We start from the raw sequence: 18,509 nt of genomic DNA, 5'->3' as shown, positions 1-18,509 counted from the left end.
TTCTAGGATACATGGAAGCGGTCAACTCATGATATGTAGGGGATCTTCCAAGATCATGTCTGAGATTGTGATGGTTTTCAGATGCTATATTGCGGCTATTTGTTGGTAAGCTACGTTTGAGTGCCTCCACTGCAGTTATGTTGAATACATTCTGTCGTTCCTTCTTGTCTGTATAGTGAACAGCGGCTCTGCTGGCAAGATTCTGAATGGTACTGACAAGCTTAGGGAATGACATGGCTTTGGTTCCCTTAAAAGCTATCAGCTTAGCTTGAGCTTCCTGTGGGCTGATGAGTATATCGTACTGTAGCAGTAAGCTATTGTAGACACTTTCAATAGATAGTCCAAGATTGAAACTCTGCTGGATAGTAGTATATGCTTCGCCAGTTGTGGTTCTAAGCATAAAGGTTTCGAATTCTGATCTTGAGAGGTTACATAATTCCTGAGCAGTGTTCATCTCTGACAGATAATCAGTAATGTAAGGAGGTTTGCCGTCTCCTTTGAAGCAATGCTTGAGAGGGAAGGTTCCATTGGCTAACTTAAGCTTTTGATCGTTGCTTAGGGTGCTCTTGCTTGCATAGCTGCTTGGTGGTTTAATTCCAGTTTGGTTGGTGAAGTTACTGAAGTGTCGTTGAGTGCGTTTGTCATTCTCCTCGTGTACAATACGCTGGGCTTCTAACTCAACTTCACGTCTTTGTTCCTCTTTGTATTCCCTCATACTCTGTGTGTAGTTGGTACAGAAGTTCCTCATCATTTCTGAGTCCACACGTATGTTGGGGTTACAAAGTCTTATTGTATCCAGGAATTGTGGGAACAGGAAATTTCCCAGAGGATCTGATAGTGTTGCTCTAACATATCGATCTCTGATCAATGCGTCTGGTGCGTCCTCGCGCATAGGTATGGATCTTACAGATTCCGTGTCTGGTTCTGGCGTCTTGGTTCTCTCACCATTCTGTTCTGGTTCCTCCTGGTTGGGCATCGGTTCCTCCCTTCGTGTATCATCTCCTGCAGAAGCTGCATCAGCTGACGGAGTTCTTCTTCCAGGCGTCGTCGAGTGTCCTCGACGTGGAGTGTTCGCCTTTTCAGCGTTGTCATCTTTCTTACTTTTATTAAATAATGGCATTACAGCTAGCTTAAAGCTTTTAAACTTTCTATGAGTTCTTTAAAGAAGCTTATGAGATGTTGTACTATTTTAGGATTTAAATAGCAAAGGTACAAGAAGAAACTAAATAATGCGCCTAAAGTTAAAACAATCAAAAATTGTTTACAATAACAAATTTTTCTTTTAAAATTGTTAAATATAGATGAGTATGTATTGTCTACTTCACCTACAGTTGTTTCTACGTCGTGAATGCTTGCGAGTGAGCTTTAAATCTTATTCTGGAGTGTGCGCTAATGCACTCTTATCCTTAATTAAGCTCAACTGTAGAAACACTTCTACTTAGATTTATTGTATATTTGCCTATAAAGCTAATGTGGGTTGTTTAGCTATACAAATTAGCTATAAAGTTAAATAGAATGTTAAGGTTTGCAGCGAAGTTAATTTGGGTATGCTAATATACTATCACAAATTAACTGTTATTTGCTTAGGCGTCGACTTTTCCTAGCAAATGTTATTGTTGAGAAAAACAGCAATTTATAATCCTTGTTGAATTCTTACTCCACTCTAAGGATATGTAGCTTACAATCTGCTTATTCCTGTAAGGCTTTATGAATATAACTTACTAAGGTTCACTCCCAAAGGATCGTCTATATTCTAATAGTATTGCAACAGTTTTGCCTGAATATCAAAGATCTCGCACCCAATACTTATAGTTGTATTAGGGTATGCCTACCAATCCTACTAAGTATTATTCGCGAATTATTATGGGGCTTCACTTGTGATTTCAATCCTTATAACTATATTATTGAGACTCAATTTAGATTGTCCTATATATATGAATATAATCAGTTTGTTTTCAAGGTTATTATAGACCGGATGTGCTCCACTTAATTAGTGAGAACACAATATTCTATGTGTCTTACTGAAGTGTGATATCCTACGCAAGGTGATCAATCTATACGCTGGAAGTTGTCAATCAAACTCTTTAAAGTAGACTACAGAGTTGGTGTTATTGTTTGGTCAAATATTATTGAAAATCAAATTAGCTGAATTAGTGCACTTTTTTTTCTAAATGGTAACAATTTTAGATTATAAAGATTATGAACTATATGTACACACTTTATTTTACTTGGTTATAATCTTTATGCTAATAATCCTAAGTAAAATTAAATTTTCTCAATGGTATAAAAAGAAAATTTTTTCTTTCTTTGTTTTAATCCGGATTTTTATAAAGACAGTAGAGTACTTCCAATATTACTTGCTACTTCTTTTAGAGACGTCCCAAGACTCCCAATATAGGCTGCTGCAACCTTTTGCTGCGTTTGGTTACTAGAACTTTGTCTCTTATAAGTGTGCTTTTTAATTACATATAGGGCTTAGGTTGTTGACTATACTTTTAAATCACTAATATTCACTATCACTAATGATTGATGGTTTATAACTCTTCTCAAGTTGTCTGTTGAATTCTGGCGGCACATGAAATAGAAATTTTAGCATTAGCAAAGCAAGTAAAAATTTAGTTTTCATGTCCTACTTATTGTTGAGTGAACCGTTTATTGTATTTATGTATATGTTTGTAAGGAATATACAAACAAAAAAAATTTTTTTTAAGTTAAGATTGAATTAAAACTTTCTAAGTCAAAATAAAATAGAATCACTCTAAGTCCAAAGTTGGAAAATTTTGACTAAGTCCAAAAAGTTTCTAATGAAATTATTCTAAGTACAAAATCAATAAATTTTTGCTTAGGAAAAAAATTATGAAAATATCTTAAGTGCCAAATTAATAAATTTTGACTAAGTCAAAAAAAAAATTTTTATTGAAATTATCCTAAGTACAAAGTTAGTGAATTTTGACTAAGTCCAAAAAAAAATTTCCTTTCAATGAAATTATACTAAGTACAAAATTAGTGAATTTTGACTAAGTCCACTACTTTTCAATGAAATTATGCTAAGTACAAAATTAGTGAATTTTGGCTAAGTCCAAAAAAAAATTTCTTTTCAATGAAATTATATTAAGTACAAAATTAGTGAATTTTGACTAAGTCCAAAGACTCTTCAATGAAATTATGCTAAGTACAAAATTAGTGAAATTATCCTGAGACAAAAGAAATAGAATCACTCTAAGTCCAGACGTGGAATATTTTGTCCGAGATGAAATTTCCTAACAGTCCATTCACAAAGCTACTTTAGAGATTGCCCTTAAGTCAAAAGAAATAGAATCACTCTAAGTCCACTATTGGAGTATTTTGACTAAGTGCAAATCTCGCTAAGTTAAGGATTTTAAAATCATAAAGTATTAGAGTGTTAGAATTATCCTTCACCAAAAGAAATAGAATCTCTCTAAGTCCATAATTGGAATATTTTGGCTAAGACAGAAATACTCTAAAACAAAATTTTCTCTTAAGTGTGGAAAATGAAATTTGTTAATCTAGTTGGAAAAATTGCAATTATTACAAGTCCGAATTTTGGTAAATTTCCAACCAAGTTTCCAATTTCATAAAAATTACTATAAGTCCAGAGATTCAAAATTCTCTCTGTAACAAAAGAAATAGAACGGTGCTAAGTCCAAAAGTGGAGTATTTTGCTCAGAGCATCAGGAAATCTCTGGAATTATTGCTGATTGCATACAGTAATTTGTTTATACTTATATCATTCCAACCGATCGATGTTGAGAATATCTTTGAGACTTTGAGATATTTTGTTTTAACTCAAAATTTTGGAGGCAATAGTTATTTTGATACATCCGCATATAAATCAGAATTGCATTAGGAATATAAGGCCTAGGCATGTATAAGTAAGTGCAAATCTCAGAAAATTGGTTCTAACGGTACCAAAGTATTAGTACAGTTTAACTTGAGTATAAATGCTACAAGTTTGTAATAATCTTTTGGCCCTTTACTACGACTCAAGAGTACTAACTGCTTTCGGCATATTGTTTCAGAAACATGGCTCCAAAGACAATATGTATCCCAACTAACAGCGTTTCCCGTGTTCTATAAGATTTGCTCCTAAGTTTTCATTTAATAAGACAGTTCAAAATGGTCCTTTACAAATAGTATTTTGATAGCTTATAAATGAAAAGTTACTCCATGCTTGATTCTTAATAAGTTCTGGTTTAAGTATCAAAGATTCAAGTATTTCAACACTTAGAGAATTTTCGAATAAGTAAAAATCATACTAAGTCCGAAGATTTATATATATACTCCGCCACCTAGCACAACTTCTAAATTTCAAAACTCTGACTAAGTCCAAAAATCAAAATTTTGCACATAGCTCAATCATAGATTATTCCAACCCAAGTGTTTTACTAAAGAGAGGCGGACATGGAGGTGCCGGTGTGCTGGTATTCTCTAGGGCCTCTAGAGTGTCAACCAGTGCGAGTGTCCTTATAGGGCGGCGACCAATGGCCACAAATATGCTAGCATTCTCTAGGGCCTCTAGAGTGTCAGCTAGTGCAACTGCTCGTACACGAGGCTCTCAATTGCATTTGTGTCGTGCCTTTCAGTCCCTATCTCTTCAAACGCCTCATAGTCCTAACCTTGCTCTCAAATAGTTTCACAGGTTTTGGAAAATCCGATTTTGCCATAACTACAATTATTCGATTTTGGTAAAAATACCTGCCTTAGGCGGTTCGGGTACGGTAAGGAAAAAAAGAAAAAAATTTATGAAGTAAAATTTTTCCAAGATACAACCGGTAAGTTGCACCATTGTGTGTGCGAATGGGGCGTTTGTCCATATTTAGGTATGGAGACCGCTCTTCTATGAGTACTACTAAAACCTACATTTACTGTAATACACATAGACATTCTCATCGTCGGTTCGTTTGTTTAGAATGCTTAACCCTCTATTCCCACAAGTATAATACGAATTTGGTTGAGCTGGTGGAAGCTCAACAAAAGACCCACGCGAAGTACTATGTTGCTTTAAGCTAAGAATAGATGGTTGGTTTTGATATTCGATCAGAATTATATAAGTATATTAAGTATTAAGGAAGGAAAGTGTTTTTATAAAGTGTATTTATATTACAAGTGAATAAGTTAAGTATGAAAATATTTACAGGATAAGTGTTAAAATTATAAGTAGAGTAGGACAGAAATGTGCCCTAAGTCCCAAGCAGTGAATTGTGCTAAGTGTTAGAGTTCTAACACAAGGCCTAAGCTCAATTCATGCTAAGTACTAAGGGGCCTAAATTTAAACTACAATGCATGCCAAACAACTAAGTCATTACCTTTTAAAGCCAGAAAGAGAAGTTGATGGTAGGGGAGTTAATAAATAACTGAATAAATTCAAGAGGTACATGCTATAACATTAGCTCTGGACCAGGATTTTAGTGTTTGTCTGTGCAATTAAATGTCTGTGTGTTAATATGTGACGTAAATCAGGCATGGTTGTAGGCATACATATTTGTACTGATTGTTTATATGATTACATTAACAATAAACATAATATCTTTAATAAACATATACTATTAGCAAATCACATACAGATTACCATGAATAGGCTAGCGTTACCCATATATGGTGTCATATAGGTAAAGATAGGCCTATGAATGCATAAATTGATACAAATAATGCCTTGGGCCTAGCTAAAGTAATTGTGTCTTGCCCCTGAGTGCTACTAGATAATTGCAGGGCACGCGTCAATCAAATATTCATAATCTGCTCTATAAAGTGTTGACTTTATATCAAGCATAGATAGATAGTTGTGGATGCGAAGCATTTCTGTAAAAGTCTCATATGTACGTTCAAAGAATTTGAAAATTGAGGATCGCATCTCCAAAATTAATCTACAAACAGTGATGTACGGTAGAAGGGGGGGGGGGGGGTGTAACAATAGTATTTTACCCCACCCATTCCCTCTCTGAATTGCTATGCACGCCACTTTCTTATTCAATAAAAATCACAGAAATTATACATAATAAAATTAGTAGGTAACAGTAACAAGCCCTTTCCACTCCACAGGAGGAGCATAGGCCGCAGACAATTTGTCAGTGTTTCTGTAACAATGTGGCTTTTCTTTATGGATATGGGATAGGGTTGTCAGCCCTAAGCCCTATGATTGAGTGTAATGCATCCATTTGCCCATCAGACAACCAACCCTTTGATTGCACGACCTTTGTCTGAGAAGTTTTAACTGTGCATGGTATTAAGTTGCGCCTGTTTTGGGCCAAGGCATACCCCCTACTCTAACTATTTATGTCGCGCACGTGACATAGCAACAGTAGGAACCGTTTTTAACGTCTTTAGTTATGACGCGGTGTCGGACCGAGATTCGAACCTATCACCTTCCCGACGACGAGCGAATGCGCTACGTGTTGAGCCACGGAAGCGGGTCGCAAACAAATTAGTGGTAAAGATAATTTACTGTTCAATGTTGTTTATTTGACTGGTCCTAAAAGTTTTGTAATAATGATTTCTTTTTCGTTGGCCTAATAACTTTTTTGATTTTTATTGATTCAGGTTAAGTGTTCAAGCATTGATTTAATATACATACTTTTCTTTTCCCCCATAATTTAAACTTTTTAGAAATATTGTACATTATTGAAAGGGGTTAAATCAATCCACAAACCTTTCTTTTGCCAACTTCTAGACAATCATTAATTTAAAATTTAATGTTCTAAACCTGATTCCTGGTAAATGTAAGAATAATGTCTTGATAATGATATTGACTCAGAGGATTAATGAACATTCCTAATGATAATAAACAAAATAACCCTTTCTTTAGATTTAAATTTATTCTAGAATAAAACTGGTTCCTACCTGGTCTAATGCCTGTAAATCTTGAGTAATGTCTGAATTCGTCAGATCTAAAATAAAAAAAGAAAATAAATTTTTAATTTATTAACCCTTCAATTAAATATATTCTATACTCAGGGATCTTAGGGGATAAGACAATGGACGATACATTGACATAAATGATGATAACATAATAACCCCTTATGTAGATTTGAATTATTGGTTGAAATTTTTGATCGCTTAGAGTGTGGAACACAAATAGTAATACAAAGTAGAATGCTGTCTGTCCGTCGGAGTGTCTGTCTGTCTGTCCGTCTATCTGTCTGTCCGTCCGTCCCTTAAGATCTCGATAACCACTGAACCGATTGGATTATACTTTTTAGGGAATATACCTACTGGTCCTGTGATGGTTTTTAGGCTATTTTCTTGGGGGGTGGGACACCACTAACCCACCCAAAAATAAAAAGAATCCGCATCATTTTTTTTGGATGATGCAGATGATACCAAGTATTTGGTGCTGCACCACATGTACAACATTTTTTTAATTACCTCTTGGGGCAAAGCCGCTAGTAAAAATATATAGAAGTACCCAAAGCTTTTTACCCAACAACTAAAATATAAACCTTTGGGTACCAGTATAATTAACAGACCAATGTCCCCTATCTCTTTTTATAATACTTATGGGTGATTTCTCATTGGAGGGTAGTGGTAAATATTTAAAAACCTTTCAAAGACCTATGAGAAACTTTACTGTATAGGAGAACCATATTGGTTTAGCGGTTTGCGAGATCCTTTGCGTTTTATTTAACTCTCATTGACCCATCTAATATTTACGTAAAAAGCATAAAAGAATTTTTAGAAATTTTGGCATTTTTATAACCCTTAAAGGTTAATAAATTCATTATCTTTTACATATAATGGCGCTAATTATTATACATAGAAAAGTTTTAAACAATGGATATAAGAAACGGGTGGATAGGTATATGCATCTAGAAAAAAACTTTTCCATGAACAATAATATATTTTCTTTAGTAGCGCACATACTCTGTTTGTTGACATAAAAAGTTCATGTGGTATTCTATGATTTATTGACAAAACTTGCTTCAAGTTTGGTTTGAAAAAGTGAAAAAATGGGATTTAATTTTTTTCTAGATGTGATTTCTCTTTGGTTGGTGAGGTAACCTCCCCCCCCCCCTAAAAAAAAAACAAAAAAACAGTCATACAGCCAGATACACAGACCGTGTTACTTTTATATAATAACTAGCGGCTGCGCCTCTAGAAGTTTCTAGGGGCACTTAAGGTGGGATGGGGAAAAGTTGACATCCCCCACCTCCAATTTTAATTTGAGTTTTTAATAGTAAAATTTAAAAAAAAATTCCGTGGGGTCAATTTTTATTAGGACGGTGGAGATAAAAACCCACAAAATAATTAAAATTATTTACTGAAGCTTCACTGTAAAGGAAGAAGAAATAATTCAAATAAATAAGATGAATATGTTCAGAAGTTATTAGACATTGTGATATATTAAGAAGAAAGAATAAGAGAAAAAAAAGAGAAACAAACATAAAGAAATAAACAACATTTTATCTTTAATTTTCATTTTCTTTTACTCGGAGTTTCATGCTTCTGCAATCATCAGAAAGATATTTTATATATTTATTACTGGAAAGAGAGTTAATTAAGCGGAAAAGATAAAGAAAGAAAAGGAAAGCAAAAAAATTAAAACAGCAAGGGTAAAATTTTTATACTGCTAAACTAAAAAGTTACTAGCATTGAAAAAACACCCAATATTGAAGGAAAAATCATAAATTTGCTTTAATGGTTATTTCATAAACAATGTATTGTATATTCATCTTAGCTATATAATTAATCAAATTTTAGTAATTTTAGTATTTTCAGTATATACCCATTAAGAAACAAACTAGGACAATAATTTTCAAAAGTAGCACAATATTAGAAATATATATTAGATTGATAGAGATAGAGAGAGAGAGAGAGAGAGAGAGAGAGAGGGGGAGAGAGAGAGAGAGAGAGAGAGAGAGAGAGAGAGAGAGAGAGAAAGAGAGTCAGACAGACAGACAGAAAGAGAAAGAGAGAGAAAGGCAGAGAGAGAGAGAGAGAGAGAGAAAGAGAGAGAGAGACAGAGAGAGAGAGACAGAGAGAAAGAAATAGAGAAAGAGAGACAGAGTGAGAGAAAGAAAGAAAGAGAGAGAGATAATGAGATAGAAAAATAGATAATGAGATAGATTTTGAAAGATAGATTAAGATAAAATTAAGAGCTATAGAACAGTGTAATTCAGACAAGACTACATAAAACCTTTATTATAGAGTAACTTCGCTACAAAAACCTTTACACTTTCCTAGTCAGAATAAAAGGCAGGTTAAGTAATCTTTCAGTATGACTAAAATAACCTGTACTACAGTTTAAACCCAAACTTTAGAGCCAACGAATAAGTTAACTTGTTTAAGTGTATTATGCAATAGAGAATGAATTGATACACATCCTCTAGTATAATAAACAAAATAACCCTACTTCAGTTTAAAATTATTGATTAATCATTTTGGACACAACTAATTTAAAACCAATCAAAATTTAACAAAGGTACTCAAAATTTTGAGCCAACAAATAGGATAACCTAGTTTTAAAACTATGGGTACAAGCGTAATTTACAGTCCAATGTTCACTCCCTACCTGAATTTTTATATACTAATATTTGATAATTTTTACATAATTTATCTATTCGTATATTCATGTTTGTTGTATAAATAGATAAAAGATCTATCTATAAATTTATATCTGGATGGGTTAAATAACCATTATTGCATATTTATGTATAATAATGTTATATGTTTGTGACCTTTTAAAGGGAAACTCTGTCAGAGAGAGAGGGGACATTAGAATGTTTATTACACTAGTCCGCAAAGTTTTATAATACCGTCTTCTAATTCGTTGGCTTAACAATTTTAGGGGATGCTGTCTAAAATGGTGCAAAAAATGAGGACAAATTTCAAATTGTTTTGGCGTGTGACGTCATACCCCCATCTCTTTTCTAGGGGGTTTCTTTCCTCCTTCCCTTTTCTTTTCCCTCACTTGTGACGTAAATAAACAGCCCCGTCAAATCAATTTGAAATTTGTCCCCATTTTTTGCACCATTTTAGACAGCATCATTTTAGGGACTTAAAAACGAATTTTGATTGGTTACTTTATTAAGTTGAGTGTCCAAACGTTTTAACAAGAAATTGTAATCTACAGAAGGGATATTATGGTGTATTAACTTTGGGGAGGTACATCAATTCATCGGCCATTATCTTATCCCTTTTAGATCTGTGCTTTAATATTTTAGTGAAGCTACTCTATAATTTAATTTGTACGTTTCCATCTTTTTTTATAATTTCAAGGGTGTTATACAATAGGGAGGGTGCGGGGCTTGCACCCACCCAAAACATCTTAAACCTCAAAACTAGGATAAACCTCCCCCCCCCCCCATATATCAAGCTTTTGAACACCTCACCCCCCCCCCACCCTTAATTAAAAAATCTTAAAAAGGCTGAATCTTGGGAAATAGGTAGTGTCCCTTGAAAAATTAATTTTATGACTATTAGGTGAACTTTAAATACCTTTCTCATTTATTGAACAAAAACAAGTATGACAAATTTCATAAAAATCAGTAATGGATATTAAATTGTAAATGATACTTTGAATATAAAGAAATATGATAATTAACTAAGATATTATAAGCATAGAAATTAAGGTGGTTATTTGATACAAGCAGAGAAAAAGACACGCCAATAAAAAGCAGACTCCCTCTAAAAATCAATATGTATGAAAGCAACAAGAGAACGTTGTCATTGTGTCGACTATCGATATGTCAGCTAAAACCACTTATGATTAAAGCAATAATGCAATTAAACCATCGAATTGTGGATATTTTGTCAGACAAAACCACTTTTTATTAAATGTGGTGGACTAGAACCATCCAAATTGCATATATAACAAAGCTGTAAATCTTAAAAAGTACTTTAAAATTCCTTTTAATTGGGAGATTCTGGACATAACCAAGCTATATATATAGTAGCTGCATTAAATGTGGAACTCCAAAAAATGAACAATACTGAAAAATCAATGAAAAATAAGACTTTTAGAACACACAAAGCGTGGAAAATGTTTCACATGATCTCAGCTGAATAGAAACTACCAAGCCCTGAAGTTTTAACATTTATAAATCAATTTTATCCACTAAAAATGTTGAAAATTATACTTCTTTCAATCTTTAACTATTTAAAAAATCATGATTATATAATAAAAGCTGTTTCAGACAATATTCAAAAGCAATTTCGGCAAAGTTTAAAGAATCCGCCAATTATGTATTCGCATATTTTAGTCAAACAAGGATAATTGTACCCATATAATCTATAAAACATATTTGTTTATATCATAAACTGTAAAATCAACTTTTGTTAGTTATTCTAAGTCTTAGTTCTTCTTTAAAATAAAGCTTCTTATAGGTCAAGGGAAGGTTTTAAACTATTTTTGGGGAGTTTAATAAAATATGACACGCCCAATATGATTTTATTTTTTAAACTAAAATTTAAAATAGGCTGGTTGGCTTCCCCCACCTACCTTATGAGCCTCTAGAGATTCTAGAGGCGTTGCCATCACATAGCATCTTCAGGAAAAGCTTATTAAATTCTAATCATTAAAATATGTATGTAAATAAACAAGGTTTATTTGATTCTCTATATAAAAGGATGTTAAGAAACAAGAATATATTTAGCATCCAAAGAGTTTTTCTTACCCTTCCTGAAATTTGATAATGAACTTTTCCTAAACCCATAACAAGCTTTACTGTAAAGGAGAACCATATCGGTCCAGCAATTATCAAGATCGTAAGCTTCATACATTCATGCATACTAACATCCTGTTACTTCTCTATAAGGATAGTCTAGGCTAGCTAATATCTACAAAAAGTAGACTTTTGTTTAAAAATTGCCATTAAATTTCAGTTTTTTTATCTGAAATAATGTTTGTTCCTTGCTGTTAGGTTACTAATGGACAAAACTGTCCTTGTTTACGAAATAAACGATTTTTATATAAAATATTTTTCATCTAAAAGAATGGTATGTAATTTTGATGCCATTTAAAGCGATAAACGGAGAGCATAATTTTAGGGTTTAAATTTTATAGCGCTATTCCGAGATTATAATTGAAAATTATGTTTTATGAAATAAATTATGAAATTTTGTACAAATTGAAACTTTTTTATTGTGTATATAACAGAATGAGTGTCTGTACTTTTGCTAACCGCTGAACTGATATGATTTGTTTTTACAATGTAGCTTCTCATAGGTCCTGGTAAAGAACCCGGTAATAGTGTCTGACTGATTATGACGTAACAAAAAAAATTAGCCAATGAGAGGCTACTATGAATTTTACCATTGGTCGATAATGTCCTCTCATTGGCTAATTTTTTTTGTTACGTCATAATCAGTCCGACACTAATACCGGGTTCCCTGGTAAATAACTATTTTTGGAGAGGACACCATCACCCTCCCAAGAGATATAGTCCGTAGAAAAATCCTTCCCCAACTTTTCTTTAGCATTTTGTTGCGGTATGTAAACTCTTTCCCCCCATTCTCAATTGCCCCTAGAGGCCTCTAAGGGAGTGGGGGGGGGGGGGGATGTAGAGACTAGTTTCATAAAAAGTAGATATAAATATGAATATTAAGCAAATCTTCTATTGGGGGGGGGGGGGGGGGTTGTTTCCCCTGACAATGAAAAAACATTTCTCTCGCTGTTTGGACTTCACACTCCTTGACTTGCTTTAAGGCTGGGGTCAGAAATTATTTGGTGGTCTTTGCGCACCCCTCTAATAAAACATTGTACATGCACGCCATAGATTTTTCAAAATTAGTGATATTCAACAGTAAAACTGAAGAATTTCAAAACTGCTTCGTTGCTATAAAACTAAAACTAATTCAATAAATAACACTTTGACTAAATTACAAGAAGATAGGATTACTGAAAGCAATAAAATCCGCCTACTTTTTTTAATTCGTTAAATTGGCATTAAATGTAAAAAATAAGTAACAATTTTTTTCAAAAGTGACAAATAAAACTTTTTTATGCAAGTATAAATTAATCTACTTTCAAATATCTAAGTAATTTAACTTGTTCTTCTTTTGCATTATTTTATATTGAACACCTTTTTACAAAAAGTCAGGGCTCGGCAGCCACGTGTCAACCGCGACTAAGCGTAAAATTTAAATAGGAATTGCCATATTTGGTCTGGGTTAGGTTTGACTTCCAGATGATTTTTTAAATAGTAAAATATTGACTTTCCTGAGGCTTACAGTCGGTTAAAGCACTGCTGCCGAGCCTTGCTTAAAGCATACATAACTGAAGGCTTGAAAGTGAAAAGTTTAATCACCAATTTTTGATTATTTTTATTATTCTTTAGTTAACCAATAGTTGCATACTTTGTTGTTACGACTGCATTCAATGTTATAATGCAAAAAAATTAAATTATCTATGATACTTTTTCACTTACATCTGCCCGTCCGTCATTAGACAATTAGATAATGAGATTATTATTACCTAGAACTAATTTGTATGTAGGTTCCTTGGTAATGTTCATTAACTCAGCTGCTAGTTGTAAGATATATACACTTTATTTTCTATTTAAGTCTTTAATTTCCATTAATCATCCTTGATATAAAAACAATATTTTAAAACGACCAAGCTAATATTGCTTGATTCACTTCTACAAGAGACTGAAGAGGGTGCAATGTCCACCGAAATATATTTCAATAAAAAACTAAGAAGTATCAAAGACTTTTTCACTCAGGAATTTATCATTCATAAAAATCTTTGGATATCGTAAAACTATTTTTCAGCTGCGAGGTGCAAACCTTAAAAAAAACATCAAACATAAAGCAAATTGGCCGGTTTGTTTGTGTCCAATAAGTTTCTTAGTTGTTTGGTTGCATTCTACATAGAATCATCTTTATCATTGATCATAAAAAAAATATAAACTTCTGTTAACAAATTTTTGTATCCCTAAAAATTGGTAATTTAAATTGCCTTCAATTATGATGTAAAAATACAAAAAGCTTGCAAAATTAGTTTTTCTTATGTTTATACGATGTTTATAAAATTTCACTATTCCTAAATTAGCCAAATCAATTATAAGCAGTTATAAAATTTGTTTAAATATCTATCTTTTTGTTTATTTACTTATGAATTATTGCTAGATATTTTTTTAAAATTTAAAATTTTTTATATGTGTTGTTTTAAGGTAAATCCTAAATTTTAAGAATCAAAGTTTTTATACTTATACTGATTGTATGTTTGAATGCATTTTCGGCTGTGAATTCTATTCTCTTCAGTACCCAAAGATTTATAATCAAATATTCTTCTCATTAACTGCTTTAAAACTTTGGGTACTCTTAATGAAGTTTTATTTGTTGGTTCAAACACGCATTTACCAAACTTTTAAACCAATAACTATAATCTAGAGAAGGGGTAATTTTGTAAAACCATCATTAATTGCCTTATCATTCAAAATCCCTTTGTATGCCTGTTCAAAGAATTTTTTAATTTTATGCAATTTTACTCTTGTTAATGTTTTATTTAAAAAAGATTAATTTGCTAAAGTGTTAATTTTCACTGATTTGAAAATGTTGTCATCCTAGTTTGAATTACTTTTCTAGCGTCTATCCATACCAGTTTTTACATTGTTTTTAAAATCATTTTCTCATGTATATGGGATTTGTTTTAAAACCATATTGAAAAAAATCTAAAACTTACGGTTGTGCCACTAGCATCAAGGTGCTTTGTATTCAAAGAGGTAAAATTTTGATATAAAATGGACTAAAACCATCCAATGGCTTATAACCAGCTCGGAACCTATATGAATTATAACTCAATCAGGCCAGTAGTTAAAAAACCATTACTTCTTTATATAAAAGACAATAGTGTAACACAAGGACGTTTTTTATCTACAAGTAGCACAGCAATAACAAGTTAATAACATATTATAACTAAGGTGCAGAAAGGGGTCCGAGTTTTATGGGTTAACAAGATGAAAAGATATATTTTTTTAAATGATAACAAAAAATATCATTCCGTGTTCAAACCCCAGAAAGATTACAAATTATTTTCTGAAACCTACAGTCATACATATCGTACTACATTGGCAGATAGACAGCCAATTGCTAATATAACTTTAAAAGTTATTCTATGGCACACTTAATCTAAAAAATACACGCTTTACTAAAAGTGTAATAAACATTAATGGTCTGAAAAAGGCTTAAAATGATTACGCAATTGTCTGTTCTTCAACATAAACTGAGACAGCTATTTATTTTATTTAACCCTTAACGGTCGGGGTGGGGGCTTAAAATTTTTAGCCCTCTAGCTCTAATAGGAACTGAGATAATTAAGATTGATTAAGGTGCAGCAACGGGCCCGACTGTTAAGGGTTAATATATTTTTTTTCTTCTGAAGAAAAGTTATGAAATTTTTTTTTTTGCTATCGTCAAGCTTTTAATCATCCAATTAGTGGATTAAAATTTAGATTTGACAAAAGAACGGTAAATGTTTTTCTTCTGTGCATTTTATTACCCTAGGTTAGGTAACTTCATTTCACTTTTCAACTAAATCTAAAATTCAGTCGTTTTTGAGAAAATTAGATTTGAAAATTTCAAGTTTGATTTTCATCCACTAGGAGTTACCGCATAATCATGACAAGAAAAGCAAATATTATTTATTTAAAATTTTTAACAACTTTTCTTTTATAAAGTCTGTCATAAAACCTCTCTATATATGATTTATTTAAGGTTGAATTTCAGTGACCTTAGCAGGGGCGTCCAAGCTTTTTATTTTGGGGGGGGGGTTAAATTTTTTAGGGGGGGGGGGGGGTAATTCGTGTTTGGTAGTGGATAAAATTAAACTTGAAATTTTCAAATCTAATTTTCTGAAAAACAGCTGCATTTTAGATTTTGTTAAAAAGTGAAATGAAGTTACCTAACCAAGGGTAATGAAATGCACTATGTCCCAATTTAGGTTCTGACACAAAAGTCAAATCACCTTCAAACGCACTGTGTGTAGTATATCCACAATACCTTCTTAAACTGAAATGTTTCACTACAAGATAATTTTTAAAAATGTAGTAGGCATTTTTATGTTAAAGGCGTTTTTTGAGATAGGCGTTTTCTGAAATGGGCGTTTTTTGAGATGGGTGTTTTCTGAGATAGGTGTTTTCTGAGATAGACGTTTTCTGAGATAGGCGTTTTTTTTAGATGACCCGTAAAATTTTCATTAATCTCAGTTTCAATGCAATGTTGCTGTATAAAATGTAATACAAAATGACGACTGCATTGCTAATTCACAAAAGAAATGTTTACTTTAAAAATTGCTAAGAATAATTAACAAGATTTATACAGGTTTTCTGAAACCATTTGCTTCTCCTCTAATTTTTTTTATCTCATGGGTTGTTTGTCTGTCGGTTGGGCTGTCAGTACTCCCCTTCCTTTAGCTTTACTTCTCCCCTATTTTTTTTCTGTTCCGTCCCGTTTTTTAGCCTTAACCATAATAATGTTCCAACCTTTAAACAGATTTTACACAGCTTCGTTACTAATAGTATATCAGCCGAGGTGGCCGAAACTAATCGCAGCAGCAAACTTTGGACGGCAAAGACGTTTAAGCCTTGATTTAACATGGTATGTCTGTACAAAGTATTGAAAATAAGCTTTAAAATCCATATATTTTGTTTGTCATCTACAGTATAGGTTATCTAGTTACTTAGATATTGTTACGTGGATATTGCATATTCTCGCATAAACTGAGAAAATATGTTTCCCAGCTAGCTAATTTTTACAATAGCACCCATCCACCCCCCATTATGACTTTGTCTAATCCCCTACCATGGCGACCATGGATGAACGCATTGATCAATATCTGAGGACTACATTAACAACCTAAATAGATGACAAAAATTCACATATTCTATATCCATTTTTCTTACGTACTAAAATCCTATTTAGTATTGCATTACAGAATATCCTAGTCATCATTTTGAATAGCAAGGGACATATCTATCTATCTATCTATCTATCTATCTATCTATCTATCTATCTATCTATCTATCTATCTATCTATCTATCTATCTATCTATCTATCTATCTATCTATCTATCTATCTATCTATCTATCTATCTATCTATCTATCTATCTATCTATCTATCTATCTATCTATCTATCTATCTATCTATCTATCTATCTATCTATCTATCTATCTATCTATCTATCTATCTATCTATCTATCTATCTATCTATCTATCTATCTATCTATCTATCTATCTATCTATCTATCTATCTATCTATCTATCTATCTATCTATCTATATATCTATCTATCTATCTATCTATCTATCTATCTATCTATCTATCTATCTATCTATCTATCTATCTATCTATCTATCTATCTATCTATCTATCTATCTATCTATCTATCTATCTATCTATCTATCTATCTATCTATCTATCTATCTATCTATCTATCTATCTATCTATCTATCTATCTATTTATCTATCTATCTATCTATCCTATTCCTACTAACCTGCTAATGTTTCAGTGAGGGGAGTGGAGCTAAGTTGATATAAGGAGATATCATCCTGTAAAACCATTTTATTTTATTTCAGCAATTTATAATCCTATTATTAAAAGTAGTAGAGTTTTTTTTTGTCTGTTGCCTAAGATTTCAATAATTTCTGAATCGGTTGAGTTCTCTATTTGATGCAAGCTTTACATAGGTCCCAGAATGGTTTTAGGATATTATTTTTTGGGATGGTTTTATGTGTTTTTCCCAGAATGGTTTTAGGATATTATTTTTTTGGGATGGTTTTATGTGCTTTTTTTCTTGAATACGGAATATTTAGAAGAAATTTTAGCAGTGTATCTTAAATATATTATACATGCAAACCGACTTTTGAATCATAGAGTAGTTTCGCCCAAACCCCATTTTTTTAGGTTATTTACTTTAAAATAGACATTTTATATTGATACTAATCTTGGTCAAATAACATTTTATTGTATGTATAAATGGATAATGATATACAATATGAAGATGTTGTCACATATTCTCGTATACCCTGTTTAATGAGATATTTAAGTTGGAGGGGATTTTAATGTTAGAGGGAGATTTGAAATCTGCATCAAATTTTAAGGATTTTTTATAAAATTTGTTTTTTGTATAATTCTTTATCTAAAAGCGGAAATACAATTTAAGTTAATTAATTTTGACCATAGGATAGGTGGAATGGAAACTACCTGCGCTCTAATTGGTTTAATAATGAACGACACTTAAGCTTCTCCAATCAGAGCGCAGATAGTTTTCCATCCACCAATCACAGATGTCAAAATTAATTAACTTAAATTGTATTTTCGCTTTTAGATAAGGAATTATACAAAAAACGAATTTTATAAAAAATCCTTAAAATTTTATGCAGATTTAAAATCTCCCTCTAACATTTAAATTCTTTCCAACTTATATATCTTACTGTTTAATGTTTCTCCCAGCTGGCTTATAAAACGCATCCTTCATACATTATGACTTTACCCCATCCCCACCCTTTATCACGAAGGAACGTATAGACCAATATCTAAGGACCATATAA

At 32.2% G+C, this 18,509-nt stretch overlaps 1 protein-coding gene across 1 annotated transcript in view; it reads right to left on the bottom strand.

Moving 5' to 3' along the window:
• Positions 1-18,509, bottom strand: part of LOC145335282 (uncharacterized) — a 138,926-nt gene that overhangs the window by 82,977 nt on the left and 37,440 nt on the right. Inside the window, exons 2-3 of the mRNA XM_080181020.1 lie at positions 17,453-17,509; positions 6,859-6,905 (exon numbers count right to left, since the gene is read on the bottom strand). Of these exons, the coding sequence (XP_080037146.1) occupies positions 6,859-6,905; positions 17,453-17,509 (104 nt within the window). The remainder of the gene's footprint in view (positions 1-6,858; positions 6,906-17,452; positions 17,510-18,509) is intronic.

This window comes from Acartia tonsa, chromosome 13 (assembly GCF_053477335.1).
Source record: "Acartia tonsa isolate MP-2025a chromosome 13, ASM5347733v1, whole genome shotgun sequence".
NCBI classification, from domain to species: domain Eukaryota; kingdom Metazoa; phylum Arthropoda; class Copepoda; order Calanoida; family Acartiidae; genus Acartia; species Acartia tonsa.
Note: the sequence above shows the minus strand (reverse complement) of the source record. Positions and strands in the feature narration are given on the sequence as shown.